At 35.6% G+C, this 20953-nt stretch overlaps 1 protein-coding gene across 1 annotated transcript in view; it reads right to left on the minus strand.

The window, feature by feature from the left end:
- Nucleotides 1-5331: 5331 nt before the first annotated feature.
- TRUB1 (TruB pseudouridine synthase family member 1) overlaps nt 5332-20953 on the minus strand; it is a 41030-nt gene continuing 25408 nt past the window's right edge. Inside the window, exons 5-8 of the mRNA XM_004751869.3 lie at nt 10844-10916; nt 9006-9145; nt 6938-6994; nt 5332-6178 (exon numbers count right to left, since the gene is read on the minus strand). Coding sequence (XP_004751926.1) covers nt 5919-6178; nt 6938-6994; nt 9006-9145; nt 10844-10916 — 530 coding nt within the window. The 3' untranslated portion in view covers nt 5332-5918. The remainder of the gene's footprint in view (nt 6179-6937; nt 6995-9005; nt 9146-10843; nt 10917-20953) is intronic.

A 20953-nucleotide genomic window follows, 5' to 3' on the forward strand; every position in this document is an offset into this window, starting at 1 on the left:
ATAATTAAATGACATCATTAAAGTGCTGACTGAAAAAAAATAAAAGGTTAACCAGCCCAGATTTATATGCCCAGCAAAAATAGCTTTCAAAAATGTAGGTGAAATAAACGTTGTTCAGTCAAAAGCTGAGAGAATTTACTGCTGTCATATCTGTGTTAAAAGAGATATTAGGAGCATCTGGGTGGCTCAGTCAGTTAAGTGTCCGACTCTTGATATTAGTTCAGGTCATGATCTCAGGGTCCTGAGATCGAACCCTGCACTGGGCTCCACACTCAGTGGGGAATCTGCTTGGGATTCTTTCTCCTGCTCCCTTTGCCCCACCCCCTGCTCACATGCTCTTTCTCTCAATAAATAAAGTCTTCAAAAAAAATAAAAGATATTAAAGGAAGTTACTCAGGAGGAAGAAGTATGATAGCAGTAAAAATTTGGTTCTACATAAGAAAAATGAAGAACATTAGGATATAGAGAAATAGGAAAGATTTTTTTTTAATCTCTTAAAGATGGCTGTAAGTCTAAAGCAGGGGTCAGTAAGCTACAGCATCAGGGTAAATGTTATTTTATTGGAACATAACCACACCCGTGCATTTATATGTATTGTCTATGGTTGCTTTCACGCTACAGTGGCAAAAGTGAGTAGCTGTAAGAGGAACCATATACCTGCCAACTCTGAAATATTTATAATCGCATTTTTTGCAGAAAAATTTGCTGAACCACAGTTTAAAGTAATAAAGTAAAAGCAAAAAACAACAAAAATAAAAGCCCAATATATTATAGGGTTTATGTCATATGTTTAAGTAAGATGTATGAAAAAGGCACAAAAGATAGGAGATAGGAAATGGAAAGTTGTATCGCAAAGTTTCTACATATGAGGTGGTATAATGAAGATAATTTGTGATAAACTGAAGATGTATCTCACAAATCCTCCAGCAAACACTAAGACATTTTTAAAAGGGGTAGAATAAGCAAAAAATGAGACAGAATGAAATATAATGGAATACAAAAAAAAAAAATTCAAAGCTGAAAGCTTATCAAATGCCCATCATTCAGTAGAATCAATAAAGGGTGGTCTATTCACCTAATGGAATACTGAACAATAATGAGAATGAGTAACTTACAACCATAGGCAACAAGATGGCAGAATCTCCTAACTGTAATCTTGAGCAAAAGAAGTCAGACATCAAAGAGTATATATTACACGCTGTTTATATAAATCATGAAAGCAAATTAATAAGCTATGTTCGAAATGATTACCTTGGTGGTAGGGTGAGGGTCAGTGGCAGTGACTGAAAGAAAACTTTGGAGGGCTTTTGGCGGACTAGAAACATCCTGTTTCTTGATTTGGTTGCTGGTTACACATGTGTCTGCTTTTTGAAAATTCATCAGTCTATACATTTATGGTATATGCAGTTTACCATATAGATATTATCAGTTAAAGTAAAAAAACATATTGAAACTATATTTAAATATATATATATATATATATATATATATATATATATAAACTAAAATCTGATGAAAGAACAAGATAACACACAAGAGGCATTTTGGGAAAAAGGTGATATTCTGGAACTTTTCTAAAAACACAATAATCATTAAAATGAATATATAGGTAAAGAGTAAACTAAAATGGCAGAAGGAATTCATTATCTGGAAAAAATTCCAGGAAATCCCCCAAGCTCTAGCACAGAGGGACAGAGATAGAAAATATAAGAGTAATTAGATACATAAAACAAAATGAGAAGATAAGACATAATCTAATCTGACAACTGGGTGGAAGAGATGCAGTATTCAAAGAGATGAAGAGTGAGAATTTGATGAACAACATGAAAATTCAGGTTACAAGGAATGAGTTTCTGAACATAATAAATACACATTTATTTTAGACTCAGTTCTTAGACAAGTCCATCCCTTTGTTTCAAAGATAAGAAAATGGAAGCCCCAAAAGATTGAAGTGATTTTCCTGGATTAAAAAGCTGATTAATAACAGATAAAGAAGTGATCTTAATATATTTTAAGAGTCATAGATAAGAAGGTATAGTTATTTCTGACTTTAACTTTCCTGCTGGTATCACCATTTACAACAGCAATCCGAAATATTCCTGTTCATAGAATTTAACTCAAACTGAAAATACAAAGGCATCACTGATTCAAACACCACATAATAAGTATTTAATGAATGATACTTAATAATTAGGCCAGACCAGGGCTGCCCACATATAGTATAAAGAAATGGTTTTAAGACAAGTCTTCTACAGATTTGACTACAAGGCCATCACAATGATTTCAATACATAAACTATCTATTATAGCCTCATATTTAAATTTTTCAACATTTTAGAGTGCTTTTTGAATTACATTTTCTCTATTATATACATAATGACAGAAGGTAAATTACTTTCTTCCTTTGAAATAGAACAACTCACTATCGAAATGAACCTCTAAGTGCCACTGTAAGTCTGATACAAATTTCAAACTGGTCAGGAGTATAAAATGTACTGAAGACCTGATATAAAGCACTCTTTATTTTATTTTACAAAATTAATCATTTCTGATGATGGATTAATAGCTTGTATTAATTCAAGTATTTAAGAAGAAAAGATTTAGTCAGTATAGGAAAATGTGAGTTTAGCCCTTATTCAAATTTTATCACTTTGAATTAGCAGAGAGTAAAATCTGTATTATTCTAAAGTTCAAAAACTTTAAAATCATAAGTAAAATAATCCTAGGACCACCTTCTAAGACAAAAGTTTTCAGAAATAAAAAAATCTAAAGTGTAAAAATTAAGTACTTTGGTATATTCTAGGCTGAAACATTTTCAGGAAGTCCTTTTACTTAAAAGCAAAACAACTTTATCATATCACTAAACTTTAGGCCTAGAACTACATAATGAAAAAAACAAAACAGTTGGTACGTAAATGCTAGACGTTCAGAAGAAAATGAATTTATTGATGAGTCTTGAACCTTTCAGAGCATCTTGATCAGTTTCAGCTGTTTATGACAATTAAGAATATTTTAAAGTTAAAAAATTTTAACTATTCATATCATAAATCTGACAACTATATAAGGGGAATAGTTACTAAAATTAATTAGCAAATATAGCAAAAATGAAAAATGAAATGAAAATTAAAAAGACAACAGGCCATGAAAATACTTCTACCGAGTATTTACTACATAAATAACCCATACAAATGTATAAAGAAACCATGAAGACATTTATTTCTAAAATGAAGAGAGCATACGAAAAAGTAACAAAAAAGCAAATAAGAGCAATTTTTTATACTTACTAAATTAGCAACAATATATATAAAACCCCTATCCAAAGCTGTAAACTTTTAATCAACTGATAAACTCAAATGGTGCCACTGTAAAATGTTGTAACTCACTGGGAAAGTAATAAGGCAAACATATTAAGAGCCATAAAACTGTTCTTATTATTCCACTTAATAATCCCATTCCCAGGAATTGATCCTAATAAAATTGAAAGTAAGTGTTCAGCAATAAGGAAATGGCTTAAATAAATTCAATACGAAGTAATATGATTAATAAAAACTAAATACAAATAGAGTCTGATGATCATGAAATGAAAAAATAGTCCATTAGAAAATCTAGGTGTCAAGACGGTGATCACATCAACAAAAAACCAGGGAAACAGGAATACAAAATTAAAGCTCTCAGGTCACTGCATCAGGATGGTGAGGACCCGTGGGTCATTTTTCCATTTGGCAAAACTTCCTTCAGTATTTTCAATATTAAAAAAAAAAGATAAAATCTCTACTCTTCACTAGTAAATGACATGTCAGTTTTTAAGTCGAGAAAGAGGACACAAACCCCCATCGTTCTCTAAAACCGGAATTGTCCTCTATTTGACCTTAGTGGGCACTGCAGAAAGAAATTCTGGAAGCCACGCCGTTCCAGCAGGCCGGAGGCCAACACCGCCACCTGCAGTTGATACGGACGACAGGGCACAAGATGTGAATAAGTAAAACTGTAAACTTTCAACTTATAACCCTTGAGTGTTTGGTATCTTACGTTACTGTATCAGGAGAGCAAACTCTTTTCCTTATAGTTTTGTGTGTTGTACATACTTAGAATTAGTTTTAATATTTTCATTTGAAATACATTGCTGCGGGGTACCTGGGTGGCTCAGTCAGTGAAGTGTCTGACTCTCGACCTCAGCTCAGGTCTTGACCTCAGGGTTGTGAGTTCAAGCCCCGTATTGGAGCCTATCCCGCTCCCAGCATGGAGCCTACTTAAAAAAAATAAATAAATAAAAATAAATAAATAAAATACCAATTGCCAATATGATGAAAATGCTCTGCTGAAGCATATAACTTTTTATATTGAATTTATATTAGACTAACTACAAATAAAATCACATTAGTTTACATGTTTAAATTTTTAAGTTAGCGGTTGAGACACCTTTAAAAAGAAAAGCCTTCCATAAAAACCTAGAAACTCCTATTTATGAAATTTCCAACTATTCTTCCTTTAGAAACTATATTTATCTGAATCAGTGAAGCAGGATTTGGACAGCTCTAAAGACTGGCCACATAATATATTGCTTTCCCATAATAAAAATATAAAGCACTCATTATATACGAAATTTGCATTTTTATAACATGACTATGTTTTCAAAATTATGTTAAAAACGGACCTGGAACTTTCAGTAAGCTATTTGAAGGAAAGTGTCTGAGAGACGCCTAGGTGGCTCAGTTGGTTGAGCATCTACCTTCGGATCAGGTCATGGTCCCAGGGTCCTGGGATGGAGCCCCGCATCACATCGGGGATGAACAGGGAGACTGCTTCTCCCTCTGTCTCCCCCGTCCTGTGCTTGAGCTTTCTCTCTCCCTCTCATTTCTTTTTAAATGATCTTTAAAAAGAAAAAGAAAATGAGAATAGCTGCTTTTAAAATATTTAGAGCAGAAGAGAGTAAATGGAAATTCAGAGCAGCTACCTCAATATCTACAAATGTAATTTGAAACAGCAAACTAAAAAAAAAAAAAGAAAGAAAGAAAGAAAGTAAAGAAAAACCAAAAACCAGTGTCATGGGGATTAATGCCCCGTATAGGTGTAAATACTAAAAAATAGAGAAAAGAAATTCTAAACTGAAGACACATTCTTTAGCTTACTTTTAAAAAATTATGCTACTTAATAACTTGGTACAGGGTGGTTTACTATCTTGATGAAATCATCAGGAAAGATCACACAAATCCAAAATATAAGCCACAGGGCTGTCCTTTGCACTCATAGTAGAGGTGAATCTAATTAAATCTTTAGTCTCCTATTTATATTTACATTCTGTTAGTGGTAGCAGCAATAATCTAGTTACAAATATTTATTATAAAAGTTTATTAGTTTCTGAGATCTAAACAAACATACCTATTACCAGGGTAGTACAGCCTTATCAAATAAATGTTCTCAATAACTGTAAACTTCAAAACATGAGTTAAATAATGGCCTTTTCAAACATAAGGAATTCAATACAACAGAACCACTAGAAAGCCAAAATAAAGTCAAAGTAACACTAATTTACATTCACTTTTGTGACACCAAAGAAACACGTAGCTTGAGTTTCCTTTTTCTTTGATTAGAGTATGTGCTCAACTTTTTCCGGGAAAAGACTTTGAAGAAAGATCAAAATCAGAAGATCTGATTTTCCTGAATCCAATCTAACAACATAATAACATCCTAAAAGAACACTTCGTAGTAAAGCAAAGAACCGAACAAACCGCAAGCTTATTTATAATGAGCAGATAAAGTGTACACGACAGAAACTGTAAATGATGGACGTTTCTCTTCACACACAAAAAAATCATGCGGGGGAGAGGGGGAGACATAGTTGTCTTTTGCACGTAGCTTGTCATTCTGCACACAGGATTCAAATGTCAACCAAGAAATGATGACAATCCCAAACCAATCTTAAGATGTCTTAATGACATCATCTTCTCCCTTTGTCTCACTCAGAGTTATATATTCACAGCTCAAAACTTGTTCATTAGAATCCTCAGGTTTTGATTTCTTAAGTGCCAGCTCTGCTGGGAGAAGTGATGAGCAATGTTCCAGAGACTGTGCAATGTCATCAATCGTCCATTTGTCTTCGGGAAGGGCATGCTCTTCTAGTGTAAATGGTCCCTGTTTGGTTCGGGTCAGCTCTAGGACATTGGCACAGGAAGAGAGTTCTACAGCAACAAAAGGGGAAAAGAAAATCCACAGGGGAAATGATTCAGTATTTCATAGTCATGATGAGGTTCAAATGACAGAAGATCTTGATTCAAACCTCTCCAAACCATCCCACATGTAAAACTGTAATAATCTAATCTAAGAACCAAGAGCTTTGAGATTAACAAATGATAAAGTAGCAAAATAATATTTAGTAACTCACCTTAGCACTGCTTTACAGTCTACGAGGAACTGGCACATACTTTTCTTATTTAGCCATGAAGCAAGCCCATGAGGTAACCATTACTCTCATCTGCAGATGACGTCATCTGGCCTGTCCAGTGCCACAGCTGCCAGCAAAGGGCAGAGCTGGAATTGCAGCCTTCTAGCTGTTTGCAAGACAGTGGCTTCCAGTTTTTTTTTTTTTTTTTTTTTTTTACTTCTATCAATGAAAGTACCTTTTAGAAGGATAAATCTTTTCATCTTATCCCTTTGCGTTAAAATATATCTGAAATAATGTTGGTTCTTACACTGATTATTCCCATCTTCATTTCCTGCTCCTCGCTTTCTCTTTCTCTTCTACTACAAGCATTTCATGGCAGCTGGTGAGGCTGATAATTGTATGCCATAAACCTTCAATGCTTCTGAAGCTGAAGGCAGCAAGAGTACAGTTCCCTAAGGCCAGCACTCAGAGATATGAAAAATAGAAAATTCCCTCTTCCCATCAAAAAAGAATATTACTCTCTAAATGATAATTCATAATTCATCTTTATGCTTACCTTTGCCAATGTCACTGACCAAGCTTCTGATATAAAAACCTCCTCCACATTCAACATCTGGAATGTTAACAGTGACATGGTAAATTGCTAACCTCCTATGAAATCCACTTTACATAGAAATGATGCCCTAAACAAATGTAAAAATGCACTATGCAAACAATCGAGTGATAAAATATTTATGTGCTGAAACATAAATTATTCATCCAATAGCATATGTGTTTGTGAGATTGAAAAGTCAGAGTGTAGAGAAAGCAAACAGCAGAAACTCATGAACACATTTGAAATGAACTGGCAAGTCACACCAACGTTAATACTACAGTCTTGTTCATTTAATAGGTTTTAAATAGTTTAGAAATCTCAGCTTTGCTATTATGAGCTGTACATATAAAAAATATTTTCAGATTTATATACCTTGTTCACTTAATTGGTTTTAAACAGTTGGACATCTCAGCTTTGCTATCAAGAGCTGTAGATTTTTATGATATTTTCAGATTTACACGCTCAACAAATACATCAAACCAAATCCCTTATCAGGGACAGTAATTATGTTTGGGAAAATACACTACATTGAGAGCTCATTCGATTTAAATGTTCTCTTGGAAATATTCCTAAAGAAATCATAAAATAACTAAAATTACACAATGTTCCAGAATGAATGCATATCTAAACATCTTCACACAGAATATTACACATTTACTGGTTAAGAGCAAGACTCTGGATTATTTTTATTCATCCACAAGATATCCTGAATTTCCACAGAAAAGAACTATACTGCTTATAGTCTTATCATACAAAAAAAGCTACTTGAGGAAATTAACCAGAACTCACTACCTGAGATTTTAATTCATTTTTTCCCCCATCAGCTCAAGGCTGGGGGCCATGGATGAGATAAAAAATGACCACTGGGATCAAAGCAGGTATATAAACATTCTTGCACTGTATTTGTCTTTGGTGAAAAGATAGCTCTTTTGGGCCTACCATAACCTCCAAGTGAAAAAATAGGTATTTACAACTTAAATGCAATCAGAAAAATTCAAATTTTTCTTCCTTTCAGAGATAATATCTACTGTGCCAACACAGCTGCTGCATTTTCATGGAATGAAATATTTTTTAGTATATTTTTCTCATTATTTGTTAAACATTTTAGAGTCAGGACACTAAAGGAAAGAAGTGACTTAATTTTTTGACTGTACAAAGACCACATTCTATAGGAACTTTATATACATTAAGTAGAATGTCAAAGCAATGGAAGTTAGGGGAAAAAATGTTTTAGGAAATTATTTCTAAAGGGAATTCTATTTAGTAGGCATTGTGAAATTAAGAGCAGGATCAATTTAAGGAAGCCTAATTTAGAAAAACTACAGCTTTTAATTCTTCACAGTTCATATCCATGCTCATGACCTGAGCTACTACTTTCTGCAACTAGGAGAAAAAATTTCCAAACCACAGAAACAAACTTTTTGGTTTTTAAATTTATTTCAATATAGATTTGTAGATAAATTCAAATTAATAACCTGAATTAAAGTTTACTGCATGTCCAAGAATACATTTTTGCCTTACCCATTATTTCCATATTGTCAGGATCCTTAGCAGTAACTTGCAGGTAAAATAGAAAGGGAAGAAATAATCACTCCGCTCCTAGAATGTCTTGTCCAAAAACTGAAAATGCTTTGTTTTATAAGGGCAATTTAAATTTTAAAACTGAATGTAAACTACGAGGTACTAGCCAAAATGGGGGAACAAGCACCCATAAGATAATAAAACATAAAATATAAAATTTTGAAAGCATATACCCCGTTAGAGATCAAAGGTATGTTACTTCCAACTTCAGAAGACAGTATGATATATAAAAAACTCAGCCTATTTAGAAAAGTATTTCTAAACTTCCATGTAGCTATCAATTTTTTCATTAAATAGAAAGGTATTAATAAATCCTAACCTTACTTAAATTTGAATTTTAAAAATCTCCAATATCCTAGGATTAAATTAAATTAAATTACCCAAAAGTAGCCAAATGCAGAATAAAGGTACACGTTAACGACAAATGATTTCAAATTTCCCACCTTACCTAATGTGAAAAATGGTGGCTGGAATTTTTGAAGGGAGAGACTGTATACGGTAACAGGCCTGGCGGGTTTTGCTTCTACTACTTCGCCTCTCTTCATTAAGGTTGAAAGTCTCTGTCCATCTTTCTTTAATGCAGAATAGCTTGCAAGATAAGAGAGGAAGAGAGGGAGTGAAGGAGAGAGAAAAGATTAAGATAGAATGACAGAGAATAACTCCACATTAGAGCATGGAAAGAGAGGAGGACCAGAAGTCCTTAAATTGAATCTTTCTAGGACATGAACTATTTTTTTCTTCTAATCTACTCCATGATGGCACCAGAGACGGAGTTCCTAAATAGCTTTAAAGCTAAAGCTCAGTCTGCTCCCAATGAACAGTACTGTCAATTTTACACTTTAACCTTCTCTCTGGAGATGGTCTGTTCCTGTGTTCACTGGTCCTGGTTCTGGGTTAAGGGCACAAGGACTCTGGTCACAGTAGTCTCTACTGTATTTTCTTTAAACAACTTCCATTATAATAATATTCATTTTCACATAAAATTTAATAAAGTATTTCTAAAATGCAAATCTACTTAATAGATCTTAAGTTTTGTGTGATAAAATTTTATTAGATCACAAAATACTTGGAATAATCACCAGAGAAAAAATTTCTAAAACTGCTCTTATAAATAGATATAAACGTGCATGTTAACAATAATGACCAAAAATTAACATTTATTCATAGCTTGCAAAATTTTTAAAACCTTCATTTGAGGCAAAATTATGAAGACACATTTCCCTATAGATATTTTAGTGTTCTTGATAAAAAATCAAGATATTAAAGTAAAACATAAATACTAAACTCTAGGGTTGCCTGGGTGGGTCAGTCAGTTAAGTATTCAGCTCAGGTCTTGATCTCAGGGTCGTGAAGTTCAAGCCCCACATTGGGCTCCATGCTGGGCACAGAGCCTACTATATTAATTAATCAATTAATTAATATATATATAAATAAAATATTAAATTCTAAAAGAACTGTCAGTCACCTCCAGACATATGATTCAGCTATTTTTTTAAATAAAAAGCAATTTGCTTGAAATGGTAATGTCCACAAAAAATACGGTTAAGTGGTACTCAATATTCTTATACATTTATTTTTTTTTTAAAGATTTATTTATTTATTTGACAGGGATCTCAAGTAGGTGGAGAGGCAGGCAGAGAGAGAGAGAGAGAGGAAGAAGCAGGCTCCCTGATGAGAAGAGAGCCTGATGCAAGGCTCAATCTCAGGACCCTGGGATCGTGACCTGAGCCAAAAGCAGAGGCTTAACCCACTGAGCCACCCCGGTGACCCTATTCTTATACTTTTAATATATTATTACTCTCATCTGTTTCATCTGTTGCAGAGATTTGTGAAGCAGATTCTGCCTAAAAGAATGGTCCCCACCCCTGAAAAAAAGGACTAACTGGACTATGAATCACAGTTCTGACACCAGTACTCCCCTGGACTCGTCCCTTCACAGCCACTCCGGGAAAACCGGCATCTCTGCACTCCAGAACTGCCTTGAGGTATACAGATGGAGTCAGAAAGATCGATAAACTCTGGAATAGCATTGATGTCAGGCTGTGGCAACATCCAGAGACAGAGGAAACCACATGCCACTACCTCAGAGAGTGCAGGCAGCTCTGTAACTTGTCTAAATCAGGCTCACCTTTACAGACTCACCTTTACTTGATCATATGTTATGTCAGATTAAAAGGTGCCTCATAATACATAAAAGGAAGCCTCCCTTTTTTTCCTCACTAAAGTGATATTAAACACTGAAAAATAAAAATTAAACATTTATCCAAATTCAATAACTGAACTTACAGGGGAGGTACTTGCATTATATTCCCAGTAAATTTCTGTAGAATGCCTTCAATATCTTCTTGTGTTATTTTATCTGCCAAAAATGAATAAAAAAATGGAATACTATAACAACCACAGAAATATACATGCTGTTTTCACAGCACTGAAAGTTCTGAATATTCAATTAAAAATTGAATTTGTATGCCAAATTCTACCTTTTTGAGATGAATAAAATACATATAAATGAGATAAAAGGAAAAAGTCTTGTATTGTGTAATATTAAGACTAAATTTCTTTCGCTTCAATTTTTTCTCCAAGTCTTCTCCAAAACTGATCCAGTCACCTTGTTACATTTAGTTGGTTCTTACTATGGCCTTTAGAAGACCTGAGAAAATGTTGCATTAGCTATAGAAACAATACTGCCATATTAAAATATGAGATCAGAAATTAAGTAGAGATATACAGGTAAGTCCTTTTTATTTTTCTTAAATTGAAGTATAATTCAGATGTACAACGTGGTGATCTAAAAAATATACATTACCTAGTGCCCATCATGGTAAGTGGTGATGGGCAAAATAGGTGATTGGGATTAAGAGGTACACACTGCCAGTTGTAAAATAAGTAAATCATGAGAATGAAAAGTACAGCATAGAGAATATAGCCAATAATATTGTGGTAACTTTGTATGGTGACAGACGGTAAGCAGTGAATATCTGTTTTCCACCTGAAATTAATATAATACTGAATGTCAGCTATACTTCAATTAAAAAATAAATCAATTAGGGGCGCCTGGGTGGCTCAGTGGGTTAAAGCCTCTGCCTTCGGCTTGGGTCATAATCCTAGGGTCCCACGTTGGACTCTCTGCTGGGCGGGGAGTCTGCTTCCTACTCTCTCTCTGCCTGCCTCTCTGCCTACTTGTGATCTCTGTCTGTCAAATAAATAAATAGTAATTAAAAATCTTTTTAAAAAATCAATTAAACTTTTTAGTTAAAAGAAATTTTTTTTAAAGGAGTTGTGCCTGGCTAGCTCAGTTGGTGGAGCGTGTGACTCTTGATCTTGGGGTTGAATTCAAGGCCACCCTGGGTGTAGGGATTACTTAAAAATAACATCTTATATAAGTTGCTTACGTTTCTCCAGGCATCAAATATGATAAACAACTTAATGCAGTATTAAAAAAGATTATTAAGTATTAACCACATTAAAAATTTCACCGGCTAGATTTTAAAACTGCTCTGTGGTATGGCATAAGACTGACACATTCACATTCGATTCTGTCCCCAAGTAAAGTTGTATTTACTTGTCTCCTTCTGTCCCTTCACTGCTTAGAATTTCTCTGTTCTTTTAAACAAACACTCCCAGGAGTTTGATTTTAAAAATAAGCCAGTGCAAAAAAAGAATGTACATAGCAAAGATATGATTACTAAGCATTTTTAAAACAATGATTTTAGAAAATCTGAATGGAGACATAAAGCTTTCAGTTTCTGTTAGTCACATCTTCAGCTTCTATTTAATACTCTTTCCAACAGACTATTATTAACTATATTAACTATATTAATTATAAAATACCATCACTATAATATTAAAGTACAGTTCTATGATTTTAACAAGTGAAAACTATAACACACTGAAATTCAGTATTTGGGATTTTCATACATATAGATGACTATGTACATATTTCATACTCAATAATTATAGAAATATTCTATAACTTGTTTAGGTTATAGTCAATGGAAAAAAATTATACTTTTTTAAAAAGATTTTATTTATTTATTTGAGACAGCACTAGTTGGGAGGAAGATCAGAGGGCAAGGGAAAGGCAGACTAGCCACTGAGCAGAGAGCCCTGACATGGAGCTCTATCCCAGGACCCTGAGATCATAATCTGAGGGCAGATGCATAACAGACTGAGCCACCCAGGTGCCCCTATAGAGCTTCTTTCTCACTTTGTAGGAAATTTATTCAAACTTTTTAGTCTAATACATACATGCTACATTTTATTTTATTAAAAAATATTTTCAAAAATAATGTGCTTTGAGTTATCGTTGTAAAACCAGAATAGAGATTAAAAGACAGCATGGAATATTGGATTCTGATTTCAATATCAACACAAGAATCTTTACCTCAGGGTGACCTGGATCCTCAAGTTAAACATAAACAAAAGACTAAAATCTACTAGACTCAAACAGAGAAGATCTACAGAACTCAAAGAGAATTTCTCCAACATCTAGTGGTCTACAAAGACAGATCTCAGATGGGTGTTCTCTTCATACTGTTTTTCAAACAGATGTAGCTCATGATACGATGAGTTTTTTCCATGAGAAATTTTCACTCTACTGCAACATTATAACAATTACTGGTGGCACCTTAGTGATGCAAAACTTCCAGTTCCGACAGCCAATGCTACCTCCCAGGGGACCACTGCTAAAGATATGTCATTGCTGAGAACATTGCAAAACTTCGTAACTTAGCAATACATTTTCAAAACAAGACCAAATGCTTTCTACTTCTGCTAGGCTGGTCTCTTTACTAACATTCCTGCCAACGTATACTCCTTTTCCTGCTTGGGTGGCTCTCCTTTACTGACACTCCCCAACACAAGATGATAAGATGTGCTCCTTGTCATTTTACTTCTGCCAAGATCTTTCTCCGACTTAACATCTCGGGCATTTCTGCTTTGTGCTGTTCATTCTGTAATTATTCATACACAATGTTTTTTTATTAAAGATTTTGTTTATTTATTTGTCAGAGAGAGAGAGAGCAGCTGGCAGAGGGAGAAGCAGGCTCCCTGCTGAGCAGGGAGCTTGAAGTGGGACCCTGGGATCGTGACCTGAGCAGAAGACAGATGCTTAACAAACTGAGCCACCCAGGTGTCTCAATCATACTCAATTTTTAATTATTACCTACTATATGTATGCAGGTATTATCTTGCCAATGAAACTCTAAGCTCCTTAAAAGCAAAGGCAGTTCTTCTTATGTAATGTACACAATTATGGCAGCACTCAAGACATTGCTGCTGAATTAGCTGAGCAGTGACAGAATGTCAAAGTCAAAGGGCAAGGCCAATCATTCATCTGATGTTTGAATCACCATACAGAAAGCCTATGTAGCAAGTTGTTTTGCAATAAAAGTGAACATGATACAGTAGAATAAAACATGATTATCTTTTAACATATGATTATTATATTCACTATATGAGTATGTATGAAACATGCTGGCTATCTCTAAAACTGGTATTAGTACAATCCAAGTAATAATTAATAATAAGAATAAAGACTCAAGGCACACCTGGGTGAGCTCAATCGGTTAAGCGCCCAACTCTTGGTCTTGACTCAGGTCGTGATCTCACAGTTGTGAGATCAAGCTCCATATTGTGCCCTATCCTATGCTCAGTGAGGAGCCTGTCGAGATTCTCTCTCACTGTGGCCCTCCCCACACTTGTGTTTTCTCTCTCTCTCAATAAACAAATAATCTTTAAAAAAATACAGATTTTACCTACAAAGAATTTAAAAGAAATGGAGAATAAAATCTCTGAAGTGATTATATCCAATAACAATCAAAAAAATTATATTTGATAAAAGAAGATGGGTATGATAAAAATGCCATAGGACTTGGGTAAGTATTCTTTTCTTAGGAACTAATAATTCATCAGTGTGCCAGTAGTCATTTGAAATTAATTTTAAAAAGTCATTCTCATAAAATTAATATATGTAAGATCACGCCACACATTTTTATTTGCTTAAAATGTGTTGACTCTACTTATATCGTGATAGCTGGTACTTAAATGAACTATGCAGTTAAAAGCAATATTCAACCATGGTAGAGTTAAATGGTACCGGACAAGCATTACCACTATAAGCAACTACTTAACTGGAAAAAATAGATAACACACAACTGTTTTCGAACATTAGACAACAGACAGCAAAGACTATAATCCCTAAGAGAAGGGAAAGAAACAGGCAAGGCCCTTCTGAGTTCACTTGCTTTCACATGGAGCTGCGCTCTGAGCCATGGTGCACGGAGGGGAGTAAGAGAACTGTGATCTGGCTCGAGTAGGGAGACAGACAGACATGCGCAGTGGGGGAGAAAAGAGGGTGTGGACCCCCCCAGTCTCCACCCAGAGACCAGCCTATCTGCCTCAGAGCAACCCTTTTTGCTACATTCCTGGAGTATACTTCCCCTTTGCTAAATAAAACCTTTGCTGCTTTAATTCTCTCTCAAGTCTCTCAACAGAATTCTTCGCTTCAAGAAGACAAAAACCGAGATATTTAGCAATCTCACTGAATAAAAATCAAGAGTTTGGGGAAGAAGCAGCAGCTGGAATTTGAGAGAACCACACAGAGAAAGAGATGTCTACAGGGGTCCGCTAGATACTGACTACATTCTAAGCTGCACATAATACAGTGAGTTGCCACAAAATTAACCAAAGAACCACTATCACAGCTCTTACAAGGTGGGCTCTTACAACCATCCAGAATGAAGAAACTTGGCTGAATACCCAGGGCATTTGACTGAGATCTCAGAGAAGTCAAGTCTGAGAAGTAGGGCATGCAGACCCGGAAAAATGTCTACTTTAGATGTCCCCCTAACAAGGAATCTACACAAAAGTGACTCAAATTAGTGAGTCTAGCAAAGCTGAAAGACATATGACCAATATTGAAAAGTTAACTCCTTTTCTCTACACTAGGAATGAATTATTAGAAACTGAAATTTTTAAAATTCAACTTATGATAGCATCAAAAAATATGAAGGACTTAGGGTTTCCACATACAAAAGACGTGAAAGATCTACATACTGAAAACTACAAAAATAGGTTTGATGTTATTTCAAAATAAAAAGAACGGTCATAAAGAAATAGTATAAACAACTTTATACTAATAAGTTTGAAAATTTAGATGAACCAATTCCTAGGATAAAAATTACCTAAAATGACACAAGAAATAAAAAAATTGTTTGATATTTAATAAAAAAGGCCAATCCTTCCTAACAAAGAAAACTCAAGATGTCTACCAGTAAATTCTACCAAGTATTAGAAAAAGAAATACTGCCAATCTACACAAATTCTAGATATTAAAAAAAGAGATGAGAATACTCCCCATCCCATTTTTTTTTATATCCCATTTTATGAAGTCAGCATAACTTTGATATCAAAACCAGTCAAGGACATTAATAGGAAGAAAAATAGAGGGTAATCTTCACTCAGAGACAAAGATGCAAAAATCCTACATTAAATATTGACAAACTAAATCCAACAATTTATATAAAGGATAACATATCGTGATCAATTTGGGCTTATTCTAGAAATGTAAAGTTAGTTTAATATTTGAATAAAGAGAAAAATCAACAGATACAGAAAAAGTATTTGATAAAATTCAATGTCTACTCATGATTTTTTAAAAAATACAACAGTTGGGAGTGCCCCGCTGGCTTAGTCAGCAGAGAACGCAACTTTTGATCTCAGGGTTTTGAGTTCAGGCCACACGTTGCGGGTAAAGCTTATTTATTTATTTATTTATTTATTTATTTTTTAAGATTTTATTTATTTATTTGACAGACAGAGACCACAAGTAGGCAGAGAGGCAGGCAGAGAGAGAGCGAGATAGGAGGAAGCAGGCTCTCTGCTCAGCAGAGAGCCCAATGTGGGGCTCGATCCCAGGACCCTGGGATCATGACCTGAGCGGAAGGCAGAGGCTTTAACCCACTGAGCCACCCAGGCGCCCCGGGGGTTAAAGCTTATTTAAAACAAAGTAAGTAACAAAAAAGCAGCAAATTAGGTACAGAAAGCAACTTCCTTACTCTGACAAGAAAGCTATAAAAAAACCAATAGAGAAAATCTTTAAAAAAAAAAAAACCAGAAAGACTTGCTCTTTCAGATACCAAGATCTATTCTAAAACTATAGCAATTAAGATAATTTGGTGTTTGGTGTTACCATAAGAAGAGAGAGAACAGTGTGACAAAATAAATTCCAAACAAACCCGTATCTATAAGGTGCTTGATTCGTGACCAAGGAGACAATGCAACAGGGAAAAGTGCTGGGCCATACAGGATACCCATATAGGACGGGGCTAGAAAAAAGGGTGGATTGCAGAAGCACCAAAACTTCTAGAATACAGGAAAATATCTTCATACTTTTGGGGTAGGAAATTATTTTTAAGATTTTTATTTATTTATTTGACACACAGAGAGAGATCACAAGTAGGCAGAGAAGCAGGCAGAGAGAGAAGGGGAAGCAGGCTCCCCACTGAGCACAGAGCCCAATGTGGGGCTCAATCCCAGGACCCTGAGATCATGACCTGAGCCAAAGGCAGAGGCTTTAACCCACTGAGCTACCCAGGCACCCCAGGCGCCCCATATTTTTTAACTAGACACCAAAACAACTGGACTGATTACATAGGAAAAGACTTGATAAAGTGGACTAAATTAAAACTAAAAACTTCTGTTTTCCAAGACACAGTTAAGAGAGGTAAAAGATAGGGGTGGTTGAGTGGCTCAGTGGGTTAAGGAGAGGTAAAAGATAAGCCACAGAGTAGGAGAAAATATCCATAAGACATATAACAAAAGAGCATATACCCAGAGTATACAAAGATCTTGTACAAATCATTATTTTTAAAAAGGCAACTCAATACAGAAAGAAAAAAATAAAAGAAGAGGCGAGAGACCTGGACAATACAGAAAAGAATATGACTAAGAAGCCAAAGCACTGATGAGAAAGTGCTGAATCTCATTAGTAATCAAATGAGAATCACAATGAAATACCACTACACACATCAGAACGGCCAACATTATTAACACTGTTAATACGATGTGTTGTCCAGGCAAGGGAAAGTCATTTACTGGTGGTAAAAACGCAGTTATACAATTACTTTGAAAACCTGACAATTCCCAGTACAGCAGGATTATCCTGTGACCCAGCAATTCCACCTGGGGGCATATCCAAGAGAAATGAGTACATGTGTCTACCAAAAACAGGTACAAAACACACATAGCAGCTTTATTCATAAAGCCTCAAACCAGGGTCAGCCCAAATGTGTATCGACAGAAGAATGTTATAGATGGAATGGGGCCTGAAAGACGTCTCTAGGAATTTTCTATTTGATGACTAGACTGGGAGCTGCAGGGAGCTTTGCTTTGTGATAGTTCACTGAGCTGCAAATTTAAGCTTCATTCACTTGTCTTTATTTGTGTAACATTTCATAATAAAAAGGTTTAAACACAAACAAAAGCCACCATAAGATGACTGATGCTGAGGTACACAGCAGCCCTACTAGAGTGTGTGCCCTATTTGTTTAAATCACAATCCGAGACCCAATTCAACTCATCAGCTTCCTCTGAGAAGTGTGGGCAGCCAAAGCACAGTCCAAGAGGAGCCTCTCCCATTAGACAGATCAGCTACATCCACTAGAGAAGACCTTGCTAAATCCTATCTTGGGATCAAGGAGTTGCAGGGTTTAGACCAGAGGATTAGCACGAGATACCACTTTCCTTCCACATTTCTGGCCTCCCAATAAAAAAGCCACAAAAGAGATAGAAAAACCTATTCTTATCGCAGACGCAGTCCGGCCTTCCCAGAAGCTTGGCCCACATCTGAGACAGCCTGGGACGCCACCTCAGCCCTCGTGTCCTGAGCTCAGCGAAGGGCAGATGAGCACAACAAAGCCAAGTGCCCTCAGAGACACCAACAACTGTCCCTGAGACTTAACACCCAGACGTGGGTGAGGAAAGAGCCGCAGAAGGTAGGAAGAATATTTGCCTTTTGTGTGACTTAGCTGCAGTCATCTCTGCCATGCTTATCTACTGCCTGCTTATTTAATCATGCTCTATGCTTTATTCTATACGCCACACATGGTCCTGGACACCAAGAAGACAGTGAGGACCGAAAGAGACATGGTCTCAGCCGCACAGCTTAGGGATTAACATGCAAATGTGTATTTATAAATGGTGAAAAGCTATTTAGGGATAAAGGAAGGTTCCATGAAAGAGAATAAAAGGAAGCGTCTTATTACTATGGTTTGAGTTTTCAGTCTACTGAGTCAGACTTGTCTTCTTACTCTTCTAAGCTTTCAGGTATCTGAAACAATGGTTAAAAACAGTATTTGTCCAGAGAGAACAAAAATGACTGAAAAGCAGCCATTTGCCACTTACTGCATCCTGCCTTAGTTGCCTTCCCCCTATGTCAGTTGTCCTCAACGGGTCAATTAAGAACTGCTTTTTTTTTCATCGTTACAGTGATGGGGCGGGGCGGCAGCATCAGCAGCATCTCATAGCTGAGGGCCAGGAATGCTGGATGTCCTACAATATGCAGATGGGACAGCACGATCCAGTGTTCTGCGCACCACGTAACTTCTGGATGTCTGCCAGATACTTATGTGGGTGAAAGCCTGTTTATAATCACCTGAGGCTAGAATCTAAGTCTGTTTTGCACTTAAATACGAAGTATATTTTGTACTGTTTTTCATATACTGAATTTTCCATTACTGAGTCATCAATACAACATACCTATATCAGTCTGCCTTTATACTTATGGCATTCATATTTGTGTCAACATCTGACTAGTTCATTCCAATTCTTAGTGCAGTAATAGCTGTGCATTTACATGGCAACATACCTAGCTTATTATAAATTACTTTTATTTCTTCTTTATATTCTGTTAATTGTATTATATTGACTTCTTTCCTAACATGTAGGTAGGGGAGAGTATCTCTGAATTTTAGTTCAAGAGAGTAAGGAAGGCATTATAAAGTATTGGTTACAGTCTCAGTACTGAGTCTCAGAGGGTTGAGAACATGGGTCCTAGATTTTCATTAAACAGAAGCTCCTTAAGGACACAGGTTAGGTCTCATACTTATTTTCCCCTTGGTACCTGCTTTGGCAGATTAAATCGATGACAGACATTTGTTAATTTACTTAAACCACACAGAAAACTCATGTCAATAAGCAAAATTCTCTGAGCTTTCATTTTCTGGGACTATAAATACTATTCGAAAAACTATAGGGAAGTTTCCCTTTCCAGTCTGAAGAAAGTTACTTGGTTTCTCCATGACTTATTTCAACATACAGTGAGATGATTTTTAACAACGTAATTTTCCTTTAAAGTAAGGAAGGTTACAAATTGCACAATACAAAATAGAGTTTTTTAAAATTCCAAAATGCTTAAGGGCAGGCAGGAAGGGAATGTTTCAGTACAGCTGACTCTTCAACAACACAGGAGTTAAGGGGCATGGAACCCCCATGAAGTAAAAAATCCATATGTAACTTTTGACTCCCCCCAAATTTAACTACTAATAGCCTGTTGCTGACTGAATGCCTTCCCAACAACATACACAGCAGACTAACGCATGTTTTGTATATTACATAGATTATATACAATATTCTTAGCATAAAGTCAGCTAGATAAAGATGTTACTAAGAAAATTATAAGGAAGGGGCACTTGGGAGGCTCAGTCAGTTAAGCAACTGACTCTTGATTTCACCTCAGGTCATGATCTCAGAGTCATGAGATCGAGCCCTGTGTGGGGCTCCACACCCAGCATGGAGTCTACATGAGATTCTCTTTCTCCTTCTGCTCCTCCCCTCTGTTCACAAGCACTCTCTCTCTAAATAAAATCTTTAAAAAAAAAAAAAAAAGGAAAACACATTTACAGTACTGTACTGCATTTAAGACTCCCCATGTATAAGTGGACCCACACAAGACAAACTTGTCTTGTTCAAGGGTCGACTGCATTTTCATCACCTAGGTCTTCTTCAAGTATCCCCTACTCAATGAAATGCATCATCATGTAACCAACTTTAAAACCTAGAAACCTAGATCATGTTTGACAATGCCCTTACCACCCATCCCATCGAGAAGTCTTACCAATTTTACTTCCTCACCATTCTTCTGATTATGTAGGTACTGGCATATACTTTAGTATACTCTGGAAATCTCAGACATCCTCTTATTGTCCTATGCCTCTTTAATCCCTTAAAAGCTTCCTGCTGAAAATTATGGTTGGGTTTCTATTAAGTGAGGATCTGCTATTATTTCCTAATAACAATAATTTCAAAGATAATTCAACCTCTATTTCTTTTTAACTCAACATAAATCGGTGATTTATCTTTTGATTATATTGTTTGATTAATCAAGTAAGATACTAA

This window comes from Mustela putorius, unplaced genomic scaffold, assembly GCF_011764305.1.
Source record: "Mustela putorius furo isolate JIRA1106 unplaced genomic scaffold, ASM1176430v1.1 tig00003909_pilon_pilon_pilon, whole genome shotgun sequence".
NCBI lineage: Eukaryota > Metazoa > Chordata > Mammalia > Carnivora > Mustelidae > Mustela > Mustela putorius.